The sequence below is a fragment of the Oncorhynchus mykiss genome, chromosome 7 (genome assembly GCF_057628025.1).
Source record: "Oncorhynchus mykiss isolate SJ-2025 chromosome 7, ASM5762802v1, whole genome shotgun sequence".
Classification (NCBI taxonomy): domain Eukaryota; kingdom Metazoa; phylum Chordata; class Actinopteri; order Salmoniformes; family Salmonidae; genus Oncorhynchus; species Oncorhynchus mykiss.
The window spans coordinates 540,284-559,968 of record NC_143028.1 but is presented as its reverse complement, the minus strand read 5'-3'; the positions used below and the strand labels follow the sequence as shown (position 1 = coordinate 559,968).

General features: G+C 48.5%; 1 protein-coding gene across 1 annotated transcript in view; it reads left to right on the top strand.

Annotated features, from left to right (window-relative positions):
- Positions 1-17,785, top strand: part of LOC110492730 (kinesin heavy chain) — a 32,252-nt gene extending 14,467 nt beyond the window's left edge. Inside the window, exons 12-25 of the mRNA XM_090242247.1 lie at positions 2,341-2,522; positions 2,775-2,843; positions 4,854-4,940; positions 5,774-5,893; positions 6,388-6,534; positions 6,789-6,986; positions 7,172-7,289; positions 7,386-7,462; positions 7,605-7,714; positions 8,732-8,894; positions 9,532-9,603; positions 12,768-12,872; positions 14,593-14,809; positions 14,964-17,785. Coding sequence (XP_090098373.1) covers positions 2,341-2,522; positions 2,775-2,843; positions 4,854-4,940; positions 5,774-5,893; positions 6,388-6,534; positions 6,789-6,986; positions 7,172-7,289; positions 7,386-7,462; positions 7,605-7,714; positions 8,732-8,894; positions 9,532-9,603; positions 12,768-12,872; positions 14,593-14,809; positions 14,964-15,061 — 1,763 coding nt within the window. The 3' untranslated portion in view covers positions 15,062-17,785. The remainder of the gene's footprint in view (positions 1-2,340; positions 2,523-2,774; positions 2,844-4,853; positions 4,941-5,773; positions 5,894-6,387; positions 6,535-6,788; positions 6,987-7,171; positions 7,290-7,385; positions 7,463-7,604; positions 7,715-8,731; positions 8,895-9,531; positions 9,604-12,767; positions 12,873-14,592; positions 14,810-14,963) is intronic.
- Positions 17,786-19,685: the final 1,900 nt, after the last annotated feature.

Genomic DNA, 19,685 nt, shown 5'->3' with positions numbered 1-19,685 from the left:
GAGGAGGGAGGGAGATGAGGAGGGAGGGAGATGGAGCTCAACCGCTGGAGGAACGGTGAGGGAGGAGGGAGGGAGATAGAGCTCAACCGCTGGAGGAACGGTGAGGGAGGAAGGAGGGAGATGGAGCTCAACCGCTGGAGGAATGGTGAGGGAGGAGGGAGGGAGATGGGGAGGGAGATGGAGCTTAACTGCTGGAGGAAGGGTGAGGGAGGAGGGAGGGAGATGGAGCTCAACCGCTGGAGGAATGGTGAGGGAGGGAGATGGGGAGGAGGGAGGGAGATGGAGCTCAACCACTGGAGGAACGGTGAGAGAGGAGGGAGGGAGGGAGATGGAGCTCAACCGCTGGAGGAACAGTGAGGGAGGAGGGAGGGAGATGGAGCTCAACCGCTGGAGGAACGGTGAGGGAGGGAGATGGAGCTTAACCGCTGGAGGAACGGTGAGGGAGGAGGGAGATGGAGCTCAACTGCTGGAGGAACAGTGAGGGAGGAGGGAGGGAGAGAGGAGTCAGGGAGATGGGGAGGAGGGAGGGAGATGGAGCCCAACCACTAGAGGAACGGTGAGGGAGGAGGGAGGGAGATGGGGAGGAGGGAGGGAGATGGGGAGGGAGATGGAGCTCAACCGTTGGAGGAACAGTGAGGGAGGAGGGAGGGAGATGGAGCTCAACCACTGGAGGAACGGTGAGGGAGGGAGATGGAGCTCAACCGCTGGAGGAACAGTGAGGGAGGAGGGAGGGAGATGGAGCTCAACCGTTGGAGGAACAGTGAGGGAGGAGGGAGGGAGATGGAGCTCAACCACTGGAGGAACGGTGAGGGAAGGAGATGGAGCTCAACTGCTGGAGGAACAGTGAGGGAGGAGGGAGGGAGATGGAGCTCAACCGCTGGAGGAACGGTGAGGGAGGAGGGAGGGAGATGGAGCTTAACCACTGGAGGAATGGTGAGGGAGGAGGGAGATGGAGCTCAACTGCTGGAGGAACAGTGAGGGAGGAGGGAGGGAGAGAGGAGTCAGGGAGATGGGGAGGAGGGAGGGAGATGGGGAGGAGGGAGGGAGATGGAGCCCAACCACTGGAGGAACGGTGAGGGAGGAGGGAGGGAGATGGGGAGGAGGGAGGGAGATGGAGCTCAACCGCTGGAGGAACAGTGAGGGAGGAGGGAGGGAGATGGAGCTCAACCGCTGGAGGAACGGTGAGGGAGGGAGATGGAGCTTAACCGCTGGAGGAATGGTGAGGGAGGAGGGAGATAGAGCTCAACTGCTGGAGGAACAGTGAGGGAGGAGGGAGGGAGAGAGGAGTCAGGGAGATGGGGAGGAGGGAGGGAGATGGGGAGGAGGGAGGGAGATGGAGCCCAACCACTGGAGGAACGGTGAGGGAGGAGGGAGGGAGATGGGGAGGAGGGAGGGAGATGGAGCTCAACCGCTGGAGGAACAGTGAGGGAGGAGGGAGGGAGATGGAGCTCAACCGCTGGAGGAACGGTGAGGGAGGGAGATGGAGCTTAACCGCTGGAGGAATGGTGAGGGAGGAGGGAGATGGAGCTCAACTGCTGGAGGAACAGTGAGGGAGGAGGGAGGGAGAGAGGAGTCAGGGAGATGGGGAGGAGGGAGGGAGATGGGGAGGAGGGAGGGAGATGGAGCCCAACCACTGGAGGAACGGTGAGGGAGGAGGGAGGGAGATGGGGAGGAGGGAGGGAGATGGAGCTCAACCGTTGGAGGAACAGTGAGGGAGGAGGGAGGGAGATGGAGCTTAACCGCTGGAGGAATGGTGAGGGAGGAGGGAGGGAGATGGAGCCCAACCGCTGGAGGAATGGTGAGGGAGGAGGGAGGGAGATGGAGCTCAACCGCTGGAGGAATGGTGAGGGAGATGGGGAGGGAGGGAGATGGAGCTTAACCGCTGGAGGAATGGTGAGGGAGATGGGGAGGGAGGGAGGGAGGGAGATGGGGAGTGAGGGGTGGGCAGAGGAGGAGATGGCGGGGAGGAGGGAGGGAGATGGAGCTTAACCGCTGGAGGAATGGTGAGGGAGATGGGGAGGGAGGGAGGGAGATGGGGAGTGAGGGGTGGGCAGAGGAGGAGATGGCGGGGAGAGTGGGGGAGGGAGAGAGGGAGGGAGTGAGACAGAGAGGGAGGGAGAGGGAGGAGGGCGAGAGAGGGAGCAGGGGTAGGGAGGGAGAGATTGAGGAGGGAGGGAGTGGGGAGGGAGGGAGGGCAGAGAGAGAGAGAAATGATTGAAACTCCTTCATATGAAATCGACAGAGCCACACTGAGTTGGACATGAGTTAGTGTTCCAATGGTAGATATTGAGTGAATGAGTGCACAGTTCAAGGTAGAGAATCTGTTTGTCCCCGTCTCAGGTGAGAACGTCCCTGAGGAGGAGCAGCTGAGTGCTAAGGAGCAGAAGCACCTGGAGCCGTGTGACAACACTCCCATCATAGATAACATGGCTCCAGCTAACGGACTGGTTCTGGTCTCCACCGAGGAGAAGAGCAAGTATGAGGAGGACATCAGCAATCTGTACAAACAACTGGACGACAAGGTCAACAAGGGAAATCTCACCAGACTAGATTAGAGAACTGAGTCAAATCATTTTGAAGGGTACAAACTCAACGTACATAAAGAATAACAGACATTAAAACACAGTGTAAATGACAAAAATACATCAACATTAAACGGTAGACTAGATTGGGCAGGAACAGGAAGGGGTTGGATTTTTTACAGACAAATCAATGTTTCCAATTCTATTCTAACTGAAATGTAAATCGCTGCTTGTTTTGTTTGTGTCACCCAGGATGATGAGATCAACCAGCAGAGCCAGCTGGCTGAGAAACTCAAGGAACAGATGTTAGACCAGGATGAGGTGACCAATCATGAACAACCCTCTTTTCTCATGTTAAAGGAGAATGTCACTCAACAACTATATTTTGGTATTGTTTCTCATTAGTCCACTGTTGATACAGTCTGTCAGTCCAAAATGTTCTGCATGTAAGCAGTCAATGCCATACAACTCTCCTTCCGTGGCCTCCAATTGCTCTTAAATACAAGCAAAACTAAATACATGCTCTTCAACCGATCGCTGCCTGCACCCGCCCGCCCGTCCAGCATCACTACTCTGGACGGCTCTGACTTAGAATATGTGGACAACTACAAATACCTAGGTGTTTGGTTAGACTGTAAACTCTCCTTCCAGACTCATATCAAACATCTCCAATCCAAAGTTAAATCTAGAATTGGCTTCCGATTTCGCAACAAAGCATCCTTCACTCATGCTGCCAAACATACCATTGTAAAACTGACCATCCTACCGATCCTCGACTTCGGCGATGTCATTTACAAAATAGCCTCCAATACCCTTCTCAATAAATTGGATGCAGTCTATCACAGTGCCATCCGTTTTGTCACCAAAGCCCCATATAATACCCACCACTGCGACCTGTATGCTCTCGTTGGCTGGCCCTCGCTTCATACTCGTCGCCAAACCCACTGGCTACAGGTCATCTACAAGACCCTTCTAGGTAAAGTCCCCCCTTATCTCAGCTCGCTGGTCACCATAGCAGCACCCACCTGTAGCACGTGCTCCAGCAGGTATATCTCTCTGGTCACCCCCAAAACCAATTCTTCCTTTGGCCGCCTCTCCTTCCAGTTCTCTGCTGCCAATGACTGGAACGAACTACAAACATCTCTAAAACTGGAAACACTTATCTCCCTCACTAGCTTTAAGCACCAGCTGTCAGAGCAGCTCACAGATTACTGCACCTGTACATAGCCCATCTATAATTTAGCCCAAACAACTACCTCTCCCCCTACTGTGTTTATTTATTTATTTTGCTCCTTTGCACCCCATTATTTATATTTCTACTTTGCACATTCTTCCACTGCAGATCTACCATTCCAGTGTTTTACTTGCTATATTGTATTTACTTTGCCACCATGGCCTTTTTTGCCTTTACCTCCCTTCTCACCTCATTTGCTCACATCGTATATAGACTTGTTTATACTGTATTATTGACTGTATGTTTGTTTTACTCCATGTGTAACTCTGTGTCGTTGTATGTGTCGAACTGCTTTGCTTTATCTTGGCCAGGTCACAGTTGTAAATGAGAACTTGTTCTCAACTAGCCTACCTGGTTAAATAAAGGTGAAATAAATCCATTTTAAAATGTTAAAAAGTCAAGTTGTCAAGATATTGGACGTTTTGAGTCATCTGATGCATTTTGCTTCTTCGTCATGATGATGTGGCTGGAGACACTGTTCTTCTTAAAAGTCCAATGTCTTGATGATGCTTTCAGATGGATGATCTACATCTAAGGGGGATTCAACCATGTTAAATGGTGTGCATTTGCCTGTGTGTGTTCCCTTTTTCTTGTCTGTCCCTGTGTGTGTCCCTGTCTGTGTCCCTGTGTGTATGTGTCTCCTGTGTGTCTCCCTGTGTGTGTGTGTCCCTGTGTGTGTCCCTGTGTGTGTCCCTGTGTGTGTCCCTGTGTGTGTCCCTGTGTGTGTCCCTGTGTGTCTCCCTGTGTGTCTCCCTGTGTGTGTGTGTCCCTGTGTGTGTCCCTGTGTGTGTCCCTGTGTGTGTCCCTGTGTGTCCCTGTGTGTGTCCCTGTGTGTCTCCCTGTGTGTCTCCCTGTGTGTGTGTGTCCCTGTGTGTGTCCCTGTGTGTGTCCCTGTGTGTGTCCCTGTGTGTCTCCCTGTGTGTGTCCCTGTGTGTCTCCCTGTGTGTCTCCCTGTGTGTGTCCCTGTCTGTGTCCCTTTGTGTATGTGTGTCTCCCTGTGTGTGTCCCTTTGTGTATGTGTGTCCCTGTGTTTGTCCATGTGTGTATGTGTGTCCCTGTGTGTGTCTCCGTGTGCCCCCGTGTGGGTCTCTCCTCAGCTGCTGGCGTCGACGAGAAGGGACTATGAGAAGATCCATGAGGATCTGTCTCGTCTGCAGACGGAGAACGAGGCTGCCAAGGAGGAGGTGAAGGAGAATATTCTGGATGAATCCATGTTATTCCAGAATTCTAAATGAGCCCAACAAATCAAATTGTATTTGTCTCATGCGCCGAATACAGCAGGTGTAGATCTTACCGGGAAATGCTGAATACAGCAGGTGTAGATCTTACCGTGAAATGCTGAATACAGCAGGTGTAGATCTTACCGTGAAATGTTTACTTACGAGCCCCTAACCGACAGTGCAGTTTCAAAAAATATGGATAAGAATAAGAGATAAAAGTAACAAGTAATTAAAGAGGAGCAGTAAAAAAAAAAAATTTAAAAACTAAATAAATAAATAAATAAATAAAAAATAAAATAAAAAAATAACAATATATACAGGGGGTACCGGTACAGAGTCAGTGTGCAGGGGCACCGGTTAGTTGAGGTAGTATGTACAGAGTTAATGTGGAGGCTATATACAGGGTATTACGGTACAGAGTTAATGTGGAGGCTATATACAGGGTATTACGGTACAGAGTTAATGTGGAGGCTATATACAGGGGGTACCGGTACAGAGTCAATGTGCAGGGGCACCGGTTAGTTGAGGTAGTATGTACAAAGTTAATGTGGAGGCTATATACAGGGTATTACGGTACAGAGTTAATGTGGAGGCTATATACAGGGTATTACGGTACAGAGTCAATGTGCAGGGGCACCGGTTAGTTGAGGTAGTATGTACAGAGTTAATTAAAGTGACTCGATGTGATATCGATGACAACAGAGAGTGGCAGTGGTGTGGAGAGGGGGTGGGGGAGATGTGAATAGTTTGGGTAGCCATTTGACTAGATGTTCATCATTATGTTCTTATGGCTCTAGGTGAAGGAGGTGCTGCAGGCGTTGGAGGAGCTGGCTGTGAACTACGACCAGAAGAGCCAGGAGGTGGAGGACAGGAGCCAGGCCAACCAACAGCTGCAGGAGGAGCTGCAGCAGAGGACTGTGGGTCTCTGGGCATGATGGGAGGGATAGAGGGGCCTAGAGCAGTTCAGCTTATTATAGGGTTTACTGCACCCTTCATTACATTTTATTCTGAGGTACCCCCTGATGTGTGGGTGAGCCATATACCTATGTTCTAATGAGTCTTCCCAAGTTTCCCCTGTGGATAGATGAGGTACTAGAACCGTATAGAGGGTCCTTAATGACATTTTATTCTGAGGTACCCCCTGATGTGTGGGTGATCCATATACCTATGTTCTAATGAGTCTTCCCAAGTTTCCCCTGTGGATAGATGAGGTACTAGAACCGTATAGAGGGTCCTTAATGACATTTTATTCTGAGGTACCCCCTGATGTGTGGGTGATCCATATACCTATGTTCTAATGAGTCTTCCCAAGTTTCCCCTGTGGATAGATGAGGTACTAGAACCGTACTATAGAGGGTCCTTAATGATGCGGTGAAGGACAACTGCCGTGTGACTGATGTGTGTTCCCCAGACGGTCCTGTTGTCAGTTCAGATGGAGCTGACCACGCTCCAGGAGCTCAGTGGACACCAGAAGAAGAGAGCCGCAGAGATCCTCCACCTGCTGCTCCGAGACCTCAGTGAGATAGGAGCCACCATGGGCACCAGCGACATCAAGGTGGTGAGGGGACCTACACAGCAGATACACATAGACACACACACACACCGAACCAAATACAAACAGACCCATTCACAACAGTCCTGTTAACTTAACGGGTTGTAACATCGTTGACCTGTGTAGCTAGCACACCTCTCCACAACATGAGTCAGAGTTGATGCTCTTTAGTTTCCTAACAGTATATCTTCCTCCTGGACTGTTCTAATCCTACTGTTCATCCCCCGGGCTTTATATGCAGTCTTCTGTTTCCTGTCTAGATGGCTGAGGGGAACGGTAACGGTGGAGTGATTGAGGAAGAGTTCACCATGACCCGTCTCTACATCAGTAAGATGAGGTCAGAGGTCAAGTCTCTGGTGAACCGCTCCAAGCAGCTGGAAAGCTCCCAGGGTGACACCTCACGCAAGATGGCCGCCAACGAGAAGGAGCTGGCTTCCTGTCAGCTGCTCATCTCCCAGGTAACAGAGGGACCAGGTTCATTGTGAAGCGTTCTAAAGGCCGATGCAGAAATGCACTTTCATTGTCCTACGTTGAGTCTCTGAATATCTTTTCACTCTCTGCCAAAGTCCTCCAAAACGGCCAAACAGGGCTGTGTTCAGTAGGTTTTGAAGCGCTGACCCGGTGTTGGTGTGTTGTGCTGTAGCACCAGGCCAAGATCAAGTCCCTGACAGACTACATGCAGAACATGGAACAGAAGAAGAGACGGCTGGAGGAGAGTCAGGACGCTCTGACTGAGGAGCTGGCCAAGATGCACGCTCAGGGTGAGACGCACGACTCCCTCTACACATCCCCTCTATCCACACCACTGCTTCCTTTATAACATGCTTCACATTGTTGTTCACATTGTTGTTCCTCAGAGAAAATGCACGAGGTGTCAGTGGTGGACACGGAGAAGGAGCACGTCAGTAGACTGGAGGGTGAAGAGGAGGTTAAGGTGATTAAACCTGGGTTTAAGACGTCCACAAGGTGGATCTGGAAGTAGGATGATTATTCTGTTGGAGAAACAGATTAGATTTACCCCCGTGTGTGTGTCTTCTGTGTGTGTCCTCTGATCCGCCCTCCTGTCCATCCCGTAGAAGACTCTAGAACAGCAGATGGAGGCTCACAGAGAGGCCCACCAGAAGCAGCTGGCCCGACTCAGGGACGAGATCGATGTCAAACAGAGGACGCTGGATGAACTCACAGAGTGAGAAGCTATATATACCGTCCGGTGACTCTCTGTGTTTGACAACACTTTTCTAACTGCAACTCATAAAGGCTTCATAGGGCATTCATAGAGGCTTCATAGGGCATTCATAAAGGCTTCATAGGGCATTCATAAAGGCTTAATAGGGCATTTATAAAGGCTTCATAGGGCATTCATAAAGGCTTCATAGGGCATTTATAAAGGCTTTATAGGGCATTCATAAAGGCTTCATACGGCATTCATAAAAGCTTCATAGGGCATTCATAAAGGCTTCATAGGGCATTCATAAAGGCTTCAGGCTTCATAGGGCATTCATAAAGGCTTCATAGGGCATTCATAAAGGCTTCATAGGGCATTCATAAAGGCTTAATATGGCATTCATAAAGGCTTCATAGGGCATTCATAAAGGCTTAATAGGGCATTTATAAAGGCTTGATAAGGCATTCATAAAGGCTTCACAAATTCTTTACAGGCTGTCATAATGCAGTACTAAATGAAAGGTCATTACATCTGAAGCATATATATATAGGCTTTATAAAGCTCCATAAAGCCTCTATAACTTAGTATTTTCTCTCCTCCTTTTCACCCTCTCCCCAACCTCTCCTCTACCTCTCCCCTACCTCTCCTCTTCCTCTCCGCTACCTTTCCTCTACCTCTCCCCTACCTCTCCTCTTCGCTCTCCTCTTCCTCTCTGCTACCTCTTCCTCTCCCCTACCTCTCCTCTTCCTCTCCGCTACCTCTCCGCTACCTCTCCTCTTCCTCTCCTCTACCTCTCCCCTACCTCTCCTCTACCTCTCCCCTACCTCTCTCCTACCTCTCTCCTACCTCTCCCCTACCTCTCCCCTACTTCTCTCCTACCTCTCCCCTACATCTCCTCTACCTCTCCCCTAACTCTCCTCTACCTCTCCTCTACCTCTCCTCTTCCTCTCCCCTACCTATCCCCTACCTATCCCCTACCTCTCCCCTACCTTTCCTCTACCTCTGCTCTCCCCCTCTCCTCCTCTGTGTCTCTCCCAGTCTGAACCAGGGCCTGATGCTGGAGCAGAGGAGGCTGATGTCTGACCATGAGAAGCTGAAGGTGGAGGAACAGGAGAAGGACATGAAGCTCCAGAAGCTGGTCATCTTCAACGAGCAGAGAGAGCAAGCCAGACAGGACCTCAAGGGACTGGAGGAGACTGTGGTACGTCAAGGCTCTGTGATTGACTGACTGACTGACTGACTGGCTGGCTGGCTGGCTGACTCGCTGGCTGGCTGGCTGACTCACTGACTGACTGACTGACTGACTGACTGACTGACTGACTGACTGACTGACTCACTCACTCACTCACTGGCTGGCTGGCTGGCTGGCTGACTCACTGACTGACTGGCTGGCTGGCTGACTGACTGACTGACTGGCTGGCTGGCTGACTGACTGACTGACTGCCTGGCTGGCTGGCTGGCTGGCTGGCTGGCTGGCTGGCTGGCTGGCTGGCTGGCTGGCTGGCTGACTGACTGGCTGGCTGACTCACTGACTGACTCACTGGCTGGCTGACTGACTGACTCACTGGCTGGCTGGCTGACTGACTGGCTGGCTGGCTGACTGACTGCCTGGCTGGCTGGCTGGCTGACTGGCTGGCTGACTCACTGACTGACTCGCTGGCTGGCTGACTGACTGACTGACTCTGTCTGTCTGACTGGCTGGCTGGCTGACTGGCTGGCTGGCTGACTATAGCTCTTCACTTCCTAAGTCTTGCAGACCAAACCAATACATCATATATGTCCATTTCAACGTTTCACACTGAGCACAAGTGTGTCTTCTCTCTGTTTTGTCTTGACAGGCCAAAGAGCTGCAGACTCTTCATAACCTACGCAGGCTCTTTGTTCAAGACCTCACAACACGCGTCAAGAAGGTAAGGAGGTATTCTCCCATGTAAGAGAGGCTGTGTATCAGAATGCCCCAACCTGTCTGCAGAATGTCAGAGATACTCGTCTGTAGTCTGTTGTCTTTCAGTGAGGACCTGTAGTCTGTAGTCTGTGCTCTGTAGTCTGTGCTCTGTAGTGTGTAGTCTGTGCTCTGTAGTGTGTAGTCTGCGCTCTGTAGTCTATAGTCTGCGCTCTGTAGTCTATAGTCTGCGCTCTGTAGTCTGTAGTCTGCGCTCTGTAGTGTGTAGTCTGTGCTCTGTAGTGTGTAGTCTGCGCTCTGTAGTCTATAGTCTGCGCTCTGTAGTCTATAGTCTGCGCTCTGTAGTCTGTAGTCTGCGCTCTGTAGTCTGTAGTCTGCGCTCTGTAGTCTGTAGTCTGAGCTCTGTAGTCTGTAGTCTGCACTCTGTAGTGTGTAGTCTGTGCTCTGTAGTCTATAGTCTGTGCTTTGTGTTGACAGACTGACTGATGTTTCTCTTCTCTCCTGTTCTGTCCAGAGTGCAGAGTGGGCAGTAGTCTGTAGTCTGTATTGACTGTCTGTCTCCTCTCCTGTTATGTCCAGAGTGCAGAGTGGGCAGTAGTCTGTAGTCTGTATTGACTGTCTGTCTCCTCTCCTGTTATGTCCAGAGTGCAGAGTGGGCAGTAGTCTGTAGTCTGTATTGACTGTCTGTCTCCTCTCCTGTTCTGTCCAGAGTGCAGAGTGGGCAGTAGTCTGTAGTCTGTATTGACTGTCTGTCTCCTCTCCTGTTATGTCCAGAGTGCAGAGTGGGCAGTAGTCTGTAGTCTGTATGGACTGTCTGTCTCTTCTCCTGTTGTGTTCAGAGTGGGCAGTAGTCTGTAGTCTGTATTGACTGCCTGTCTCCTCTCCTGTTATGTCCAGAGTGCAGAGTGGGCAGTAGTCTGTAGTCTGTATTGACTGTCTGTCTCTTCTCCTGTTGTGTTCAGAATGGGCAGTAGTCTGTAGTCTGTATTGACTGCCTGTCTCCTCTCCTGTTCTGTCCAGAGTGCAGAGGGCAGTAGTCTGTAGTCTGTATTGACTGTCTGTCTCCTCTCCTGTTATGTCCAGAGTGCAGAGTGGGCAGTAGTCTGTAGTCTGTATGGACTGTCTGTCTCTTCTCCTGTTGTGTTCAGAGTGGGCAGTAGTCTGTAGTCTGTATTGACTGCCTGTCTCCTCTCCTGTTCTGTCCAGATTGCAGAGGGCAGTAGTCTGTAGTCTGTATTGACTGTCTGTCTCCTCTCCTGTTATGTCCAGAGTGCAGAGTGGGCAGTAGTCTGTAGTCTGTATGGACTGTCTGTCTCCTCTCCTGTTCTGTCCAGAGTGCAGAGGGCAGTTGTTTGTAGTCTGTATTGGTTGTCTTCTCTCCTGTTATGTCCAGAGTGCAGAGGGCAGTAGTCTGTAGTCTGTATTGACTGTCTGTCTTCTCTCCTGTTCTGTCCAGAGTGCAGAGGGCAGTTGTTTGTAGTCTGTATTGACTGTCTTCTCTCCTGTTCTGTCCAGAGTGCAGAGTTGGCAGTAGTCTGTAGTCTGTATTGATTGTCTTCTCTCCTGTTCTGTTCAGAGTGCAGAGTTGGCAGTAGTCTGTAGTCTGTATTGACTGTCTTCTCTCCTGTTCTGTCCAGAGTGCAGAGTTGGCAGTAGTCTGTAGTCTGTATTGACTGTCTTCTCTCCTGTTCTGTCCAGAGTGCAGAGTTGGCAGTAGTCTGTAGTCTGTATTGACTGTCTTCTCTCCTGTTCTGTCCAGAGTGCAGAGTTGGCAGTAGTCTGTAGTCTGTATTGACTGTCTTCTCTCCTGTTCTGTCCAGAGTGCAGAGTTGGCAGTAGTCTGTAGTCTGTGCTCTGTAGTGTGTGCCCTGTAGTGTGTAGTCTGTGCTCTGTAGTCTATAGTCTGTGCTCTGTAGTCTATAGTCTGTGCTCTGTAGTCTGTAGTCTGTGCTCTGTAGTCTGTGCTCTGTGTTGACAGACTGACTGATGTTTCTCTCCTGTTGTGTTCAGAGTGCAGAGTGGGCAGTAGTCTATAGTCTGTGCTGTAGTCTATAGTCTGTGCTCTGTGTTGACAGACTGTATTGATTGTCTCCTCTCCTGTTGTGTTCAGAGTGCAGAGCTGGCAGTAGTCTATAGTCTGTGCTCTGTGTTGACAGACTGTATTGATTGTCTCCTCTCCTGTTGTGTTCAGAGTGCACAGTTGGCAGTAGTCTGTATTGATTGTCTCCTCTCCTGTTGTGTTCAGAGTGCAGAGTGGGCAGTAGTCTATAGTCTGTGCTGTAGTCTATAGTCTGTGCTCTGTATTGACTGTCTTCTCTCCTGTTCTGTCCAGAGTGCAGAGTTGGCAGTAGTCTGTAGTCTGTATTGATTGTCTCCTCTCCTGTTGTGTGCAGAGTGGGCAGTAGTCTATAGTCTGTGCTGTAGTCTATAGTCTGTGCTCTGTGTTGACAGACTGTATTGATTGTCTCCTCTCCTGTTGTGTTCAGAGTGCACAGTTGGCAGTAGTCTGTAGTCTGTATTGACTGTCTTCTCTCCTGTTCTGTCCAGAGTGCAGAGTTGGCAGTAGTCTGTAGTCTGTATTGACTGTCTTCTCTCCTGTTCTGTCCAGAGTGCACAGTTGGCAGTAGTCTGTAGTCTGTATTGACTGTCTTCTCTCCTGTTCTGTCCAGAGTGCAGAGTTGGCAGTAGTCTGTAGTCTGTATTGACTGTCTTCTCTCCTGTTCTGTCCAGAGTGCAGAGTTGGCAGTAGTCTGTAGTCTGTATTGACTGTCTTCTCTCCTGTTCTGTCCAGAGTGCAGAGTTGGCAGTAGTCTGTAGTCTGTATTGACTGTCTTCTCTCCTGTTCTGTCCAGAGTGCAGAGTTGGCAGTAGTCTGTAGTCTGTATTGACTGTCTTCTCTCCTGTTCTGTCCAGAGTGCAGAGTTGGCAGTAGTCTGTATTGATTGTCTCCTCTCCTGTTGTGTTCAGAGTGCAGAGCTGGCAGTAGTCTATAGTCTGTGCTCTGTGTTGACAGACTGACTGATGTTTCTCTCCTGTTGTGTTCAGAGGGCAGTAGTCTATAGTCTGTGCTATGTGTTGACAGACTGTATTGATTGTCTCCTCACCTGTTGTGTTCAGAGTGGGTAGTAGACTGTAGACTGTATTGATTGTCTTCTCTCCTGTTGTGTTCAGAGTGCAGAGCTGGACTGTGAGGATGGAGTGGGCAGCGCCGCCCAGAAACAGAAGATCTCCTTCCTGGAGAATAACCTGGAGCAACTCACTAAAGTCCACAAGCAGGTACTGCACTGGGACATTATTAAGCAGGTACTGTACTGGGACATTATTAAGCAGGTACTGTACTGGGACATTATTAAGCAGGTACTGTACTGGGACATTATTAAGCAGGTACTGCACTGGGACATTATTAAGCAGGTACTGCACTGGGACATTATTAAGCAGGTACTTCACTGGGACATTATTAAGCAGGTACTTTACTGGGACATTATTAAGCAGGTACTGTACTGGGACATTATTAAGCAGGTACTGTACTGGGACATTATTAACCAGGTACTGCACTGGGACATTATTAAGCAGGTACTGCACTGGGACATCATTAGCAGGTACTTCACTGGGACATTATTAAGCAGGTACTTTACTGGGACATTATTAAGCAGGTATTGCACTGGGACATTATTACGCAGGTACTGCACTGGGACATTATTAAGCAGGTACTGTACTGGGACATTATTAAGCAGGTACTGCACTGGGACATTATTAAGCAGGTACTGCACTGGGACATTATTAAGCAGGTACTGCACTGGGACATTATTAAGCAGGTACTGTACTGGGACATTATTAAGCAGGTACTGTACTGGGACATTATTAAGCAGGTACTGTACTGGGACATCTTTGCAGGTACTGTACTGGGACATTATTAAGCAGGTACTGTACTGGGACATTATTAAGCAGGTACTGGGACATTATTAAGCAGGTACTGCACTGGGACATTACTAAGCAGGTACTGTACTGGGACATCTTTGCAGGTACTGTACTGGGACATTATTAAGCAGGTACTGTACTGGGACATTATTAAGCAGGTACTGGGACATTATTAAGCAGGTACTGCACTGGGACATTATTAAGCAGGTACTGTACTGGGACATTATTAAGCAGGTACTGCACTGGGACATTATTAAGCAGGTACTGCACTGTGACATTATTAAGCAGGTACTGTACTGGGACATTATTAAGCAGGTACTGTACTGGGACATTATTAAGCAGGTACTGGGACATTATTAAGCAGGTACTGCACTGGGACATTATTAAGCAGGTACTGTACTGGGACATTATTAAGCAGGTACTGCACTGGGACATTATTAAGCAGGTACTGCACTGTGACATTATTAAGCAGGTACTGCACTGGGACATTATTAAGCAGGTACTGCACTGTGACATTATTAAGCAGGTACTGCACTTGGACATTATTAAGCAGGGACTGCACTGGGACATTATTAAGCAGGTACTGCACTGGGACATTATTAAGCAGGTACTGTACTGGGACATTATTAAGCAGGTACTGTACTGGGACATTATTAAGCAGGGACTGTACTGGGACATTATTAAGCAGGGACTGTACTGGGACATCTTTGCAGGTGGAGAAAATGTATTGTCTGATTGTTTGATTTGTTCAAAATGATAAATACATTTGATTGATTCATTAACATTCCTGCCCCCTTCTGGCAGTGATAACGCGGACCTGCGCTGCAAGCTTTGTAAGCTGACCCTCATATCTCTGTTTCTCTCCCTCCCTGTCTCCCCCTTTCCCTCCCTCCCCCCTTTCCCTCCCTCCCCCCTTTCCCTCCCTCCCTCCCTCCCTCCCTCCCTCCCTCCCTCCCTCCCTCCCTCCCTCCCTCCCTCCCTCCCTCCTGTCTCCCCCCCCTCCCTGTGTCCCCCCTCTCCCTCCCTGTCTCCTCCTCCCTCCGTCCCTCCCTCTCTGTGTCCCCCCTCTCCCTCCCAGTTGGTGCGTGACAACGCGGACCTGCGCTGCGAGCTTCCCAAGCTGGAGAAGCGTCTGCGGGCCACGGCCGAGCGGGTCAAGGCCCTGGAGAATGCCCTGAAGGATGCCAAGGAGAACGCTATGAGGGACAGGAAACGCTACCAGCTAGAGGTGGACCGCATCAAGGAGGTCGTCAGGGCCAAGAACATGGCCAGGAGAGGAAACTCTGCTCAGATCGGTAAGGAGGGAGGGAGGGGAGGGAGGAGGGGAGGGAGGGAGGGAGGGAGGGAGGGATGGGAGGCAGGGAGGGAGGGAGGGAGGGAGGGTGGGTTGGTGGAGTGTGTGGGGGTGGCAGTGTGTGTTTGTATTGATGACTATGTTCTGTCTTCCAGCTAAGCCCATCCGGCCAGGCCAACACCCCCTGTCTTCCCCTACAGTCATCAGAGGAGGAGGCCTCTACAGCCACAGCTACAACCTCAGCACCAAGTAACCATGTAGAATCTAGACCCTGAGTCACGAGTGCATGTGTGGTACAGACTGTCCCATTCCCAGTAAGACCCCTCTGCCCTCATCCTCCTGTCCTTCCTCTGGGTCTAGGAGTAAGACCCCTCTGTCCTCATCCTCCTGTCCTGTCCTTCCTCTGGGTCTAGGAGTAAGACCCCTCTGCCCTCATCCTCCTGACCTTCCTCTGGGTCTAGGAGTAAGACCCCTCTGCCCTCATCCTCCTGTCCTTCCTCTGGGTCTAGGAGTAAGACCCCTCTGCCCTCATCCTCCTGTCCTTCCCCTGGGTCTAGGAGTAAGACCCCTCTGTCCTCATCCTCCTGTCCTTCTTCTGGGTCTAGGAGTAAGACCCCTCTGTCCTCATCCTCCTGTCCTTCCTCTGGGTCTAGGAGTAAGACCCCTCTGCCCTCATCCTCCTGTGCTTCCTCTGGGTCTAGGAGTAAGACCCCTCTGCCCTCATCCTCCTGTCCTTCCTCTGGGTCTAGGAGTAAGACCCCTCTGCCCTCATCCTCCTGTCCTTCCTCTGGGTCTAGGAGTAAGACCCCTCTGCCCTCATCCTCCTGTGCTTCCTCTGGGTCTAGGAGTAAGACCCCTCTGCCCTCATCCTCCTGTCCTTCCTCTGGGTCTAGGAGTAAGACCCCTCTGCCCTCATCCTCCTGTCCTTCCTCTGGGTCTAGGAGTAAGACCCCTCTGCCCTCATCCTCCTGTCCTTCCTCTGGGTCTAGGAGTAAGACCCCTCTGCCCTCATCCTCCTGTCCTTCCTCTGGGTCTAGGAGTAAGACCCCTCTGCCCTCATCCTCCTGTCCTTCCTCTGGGTCTAGGAGTAAGACCCCTCTGCCCTCATCCTCCTGTCCTTCCTCTGGGTCTAGGAGTAAGACCCCTCTGCCCTCATCCTCCTGTCCTTCCTCTGGGTCTAGGAGTAAGACCCCTCTGCCCTCATCCTCCTGTCCTTCCTCTGGGTCTAGGAGTAAGACCCCTCTGCCCTCATCCTCCTGTCCTTCCTCTGGGTCTAGGAGTAAGACCCCTCTGTCCTCATCCTCCTGTCCTTCCTCTGGGTCTAGGAGTAAGACCCCTCTGCCCCCTTCCACTCTACTCTGTGGCATCTTTCATAGTTTTCACCTACTGTATGTCTCTCTCTTTTCCGTTGTTCATGTACATATATATTTCATTGTAGTGTTGTCTTGGAGGGGAAGCTGTGTGCTGATAGATGGTTACATGTATATAACAGAGAGTGATATGCCATCACTAAGAACCACGTTGTATAGCATATGACAGTCACAGTCGTGTAAACATGATCTTTACTTGTTGTTGAAGAATCCTTGGCTTTTCCGACCGCATTAGGAATGTATGATAGTTCAAAGTTCAAAGTTCAGACTGGAATGATCGCCCACCTGCACTGTGTTCTGCACCACATTCCTTTACTTCAGTTAGGATCAGCACGTTGTTTATGCTCTGTTGTATTGATAAGCATATTGATCATGGTTTACCTATGCTTTTAGGGACACTTTATTCTTAAAATAAGCTAAGTTAGAATGTAAATGTTTTAATTCACTTACAAAACAAGCTGTGCTCTATTTAAGCAATAAGGCCCGAGGGGGTGTGGTATGTGGCCAATATACCACGGCTAAAGGGCTGTTCTAAGGCACGACGCAACGTGGAGTGCCTGGATACAGCCCTTAGCCATGTTATATTGGCCCTATACCACAAACCCCCGAGGTGCCTTATTGCTATTATAAACTGGTTACCAACGTAATTAGAGCAGTAAAAATAAATGTTTTTTCATACCCGTGGTATACGGTCTGATATACCACGACTGTCAGCCAATCAGCATTCAGGGCTCGAACCATCCAGTTTTTAATTTCAATTATGCAACTGATTGTAATGACCACTGCGTTGAGACAAAAAAAAAATTCCCAATGTTACCAAGAGCCTCAAATTGTGAGGTAGATTTCAATATCCACCATTAGAGGGCAGTGTTTGACAGCTTAGTGCACTGCACTGTATCCATACTAGGCTAATGCAGTGATGCTGATCAGCCAATCAGAGATGTTCATGCAGTGATCCTGGGGAACAGTGCAATACACTCTATATCCAAAACACTAACAGAAAGAGAAATTGGTATAAAAAAAAAGTTATGTAAACTTTCTACTTACAATGTGGCTCCAATTGTTTTAGTTATTTATCACCGTACTTGCCTCTCACCACTTGCCAAAAACTGTCATTGTAAATAAACATGTCTTCGTAACTGACTCGCCTAATATAAACTCATTTTAAGTAAAAGTCATGTAAATAAATGTCATCGGGAAGTGAATTATGTTTAATCTGAATGGAGATCCATTCCCCAAGTATGTGTTGATCATTTCTGTTATGCTTTTAATTCGATGATCTCAGAGCATGATTTGGATATATGTACACAAGGTTCTAGACGTGTGTTCCATTTGTAAACGGTTACATTGTTGCCGTTCTCACCGCCAGGCCTGTAGCTGCTCCCCGTAGTATGGCTGTGGGGGGTTGTAAGACGTTCCCTCAATGAAGGAACAGCACCACATGGAAAATGAGCTTTGAGATGTTGCTTTGAACTCTGCCTGTGATCTTATGGAGGCTCCAAATAAAAGCAGGAATATGATTGATTCATGACAATTCTAACTGCATGGTGTATAATTCATTTGAAATGTTTAAATCGAAGCGAATAAATAAAGATATTTAACATAAACTGTTTTGTTTTTATTGAAACTTTACTCAAGTTTTACACAAGCTTCTTAGTTTGTTGATGAAACATGACTGAATGATGTCGAGCTCTGATGTGTCCAGGAGTGGAACACCTGCTATCTAACATAGAGGGTTGATAACAGTCACAGTTTCCTCTGTGTCGTCGTGGTTTCTCACACACAGCACGTCCACACAGCACGTCCACACAGCACGTCCACACAGCACGTCCACACAGCACGTCCACACAGCACGTCCACACAGCACGTCCACACAGCACGTCCACACAGCACGTCCACACAAGCAGTTCACCACAAAACTTCAGTCAAATCTACTCAGCATTGGAGGAGGTAAAAAATGTCATGCTCTGAAAGTTCAACAGTGATGAAATCCAGAACTGAATTAAACACTGTATTCTGTTGTAGCCATATGAAATCCAGAACTGAATTACACACTGTATTCTGTTGTAGCCATATGAAATCCAGAACTGAATTAAACACTGTATTCTGTTGTAGCCATATGAAATCCAGAACTGAATTAAACACTGTATTCTGTTGTAGCCATATGAAATCCAGGCTCTGCTCTGTATTGTACCGCCCATTGGTCCATAGAGAACATCTAACCCCGACACACCTGCACAGGTTACTTGTATCTTAATGAGTCATTTACTAATAGCTCTGGATTTAAATCCCTCTCCCATCTTCATGTTCAGGTCTACAGACAGTCAGTGGTGTGAATAGACCAATGTGTTGTCCGATGAATATGAATGACTGATCTGTTCATAACAGACTACTAACTGACTGATCTGTTCATAACAGACTACTAACTGACTGATCTGTTCATAACAGACTGACTGACTGATCTGTTCATAACAGACTAACTGACTGATCTGTTCATAACAAACTGACTGATCTGTTCATAACAGATTACTAACTGACTGATCTGTTCATAACAGACTACTAACTGATCTGTTCATAACAGATTACTAACTGACTGATCTGTTCATAACAGACTACTAACTGACTGATCTGTTCATAACAGATGACTAACTGATCTGTTCATAACAGATTACTAACTGACTGATCTGTTCATAACAAACTGACTGATCTGTTCATAACAAACTGACTGATCTGATCATAACAGACTAACTGACTGATCTGTTCATAACAAACTGACTGATCTGTTCATAACAGACTACTAACTGACTGATCTGTTCATAACAGACTACTAACTGATCTGTTCATAACAGACTACTAACTGACTGATCTGTTCATAACAGATTACTAACTGACTGATCTGTTCATAACAGATTACTAACTAACTGATCTGTTCATAACAGATGACTAATTGACTGATCTGTTCATAACACACTACTAACTGATCTGTTCATAACAGACTACTAACTGACTGATCTGTTCATAACAGACTACTAACTGATCTGTTCATAACAGACTACTAACTGACTGATCTGTTCATAACAGATTACTAACTGACTGATCTGTTCATAACAGATGACTAACTAACTGATCTGTTCATAACAGACTACTAACTGACTGATCTGTTCATAACACACTACTAACTGACTGATCTGTTCATAACAGATTACTAACTAACTGATCTGTTCATAACAGATTACTAACTGACTGATCTGTTCATAACAGATTACTAACTGACTGATCTGTTCATAACAGACTACTAACTGACTGATCTGTTCTTAACAAACTGACTGATCTGTTCTTAACAAACTGACTGATCTGTTCATAACACACTACTTACCGATCTATTCATAACAGACTAAATGATTGCACGTTTATAAACACAATATTTTCAAAATGTGGACAACAGCAATGCATCATGTTTTATTGTCTATTCATCATTGCAAGATTCATGTTAATCAGTGTCTATGA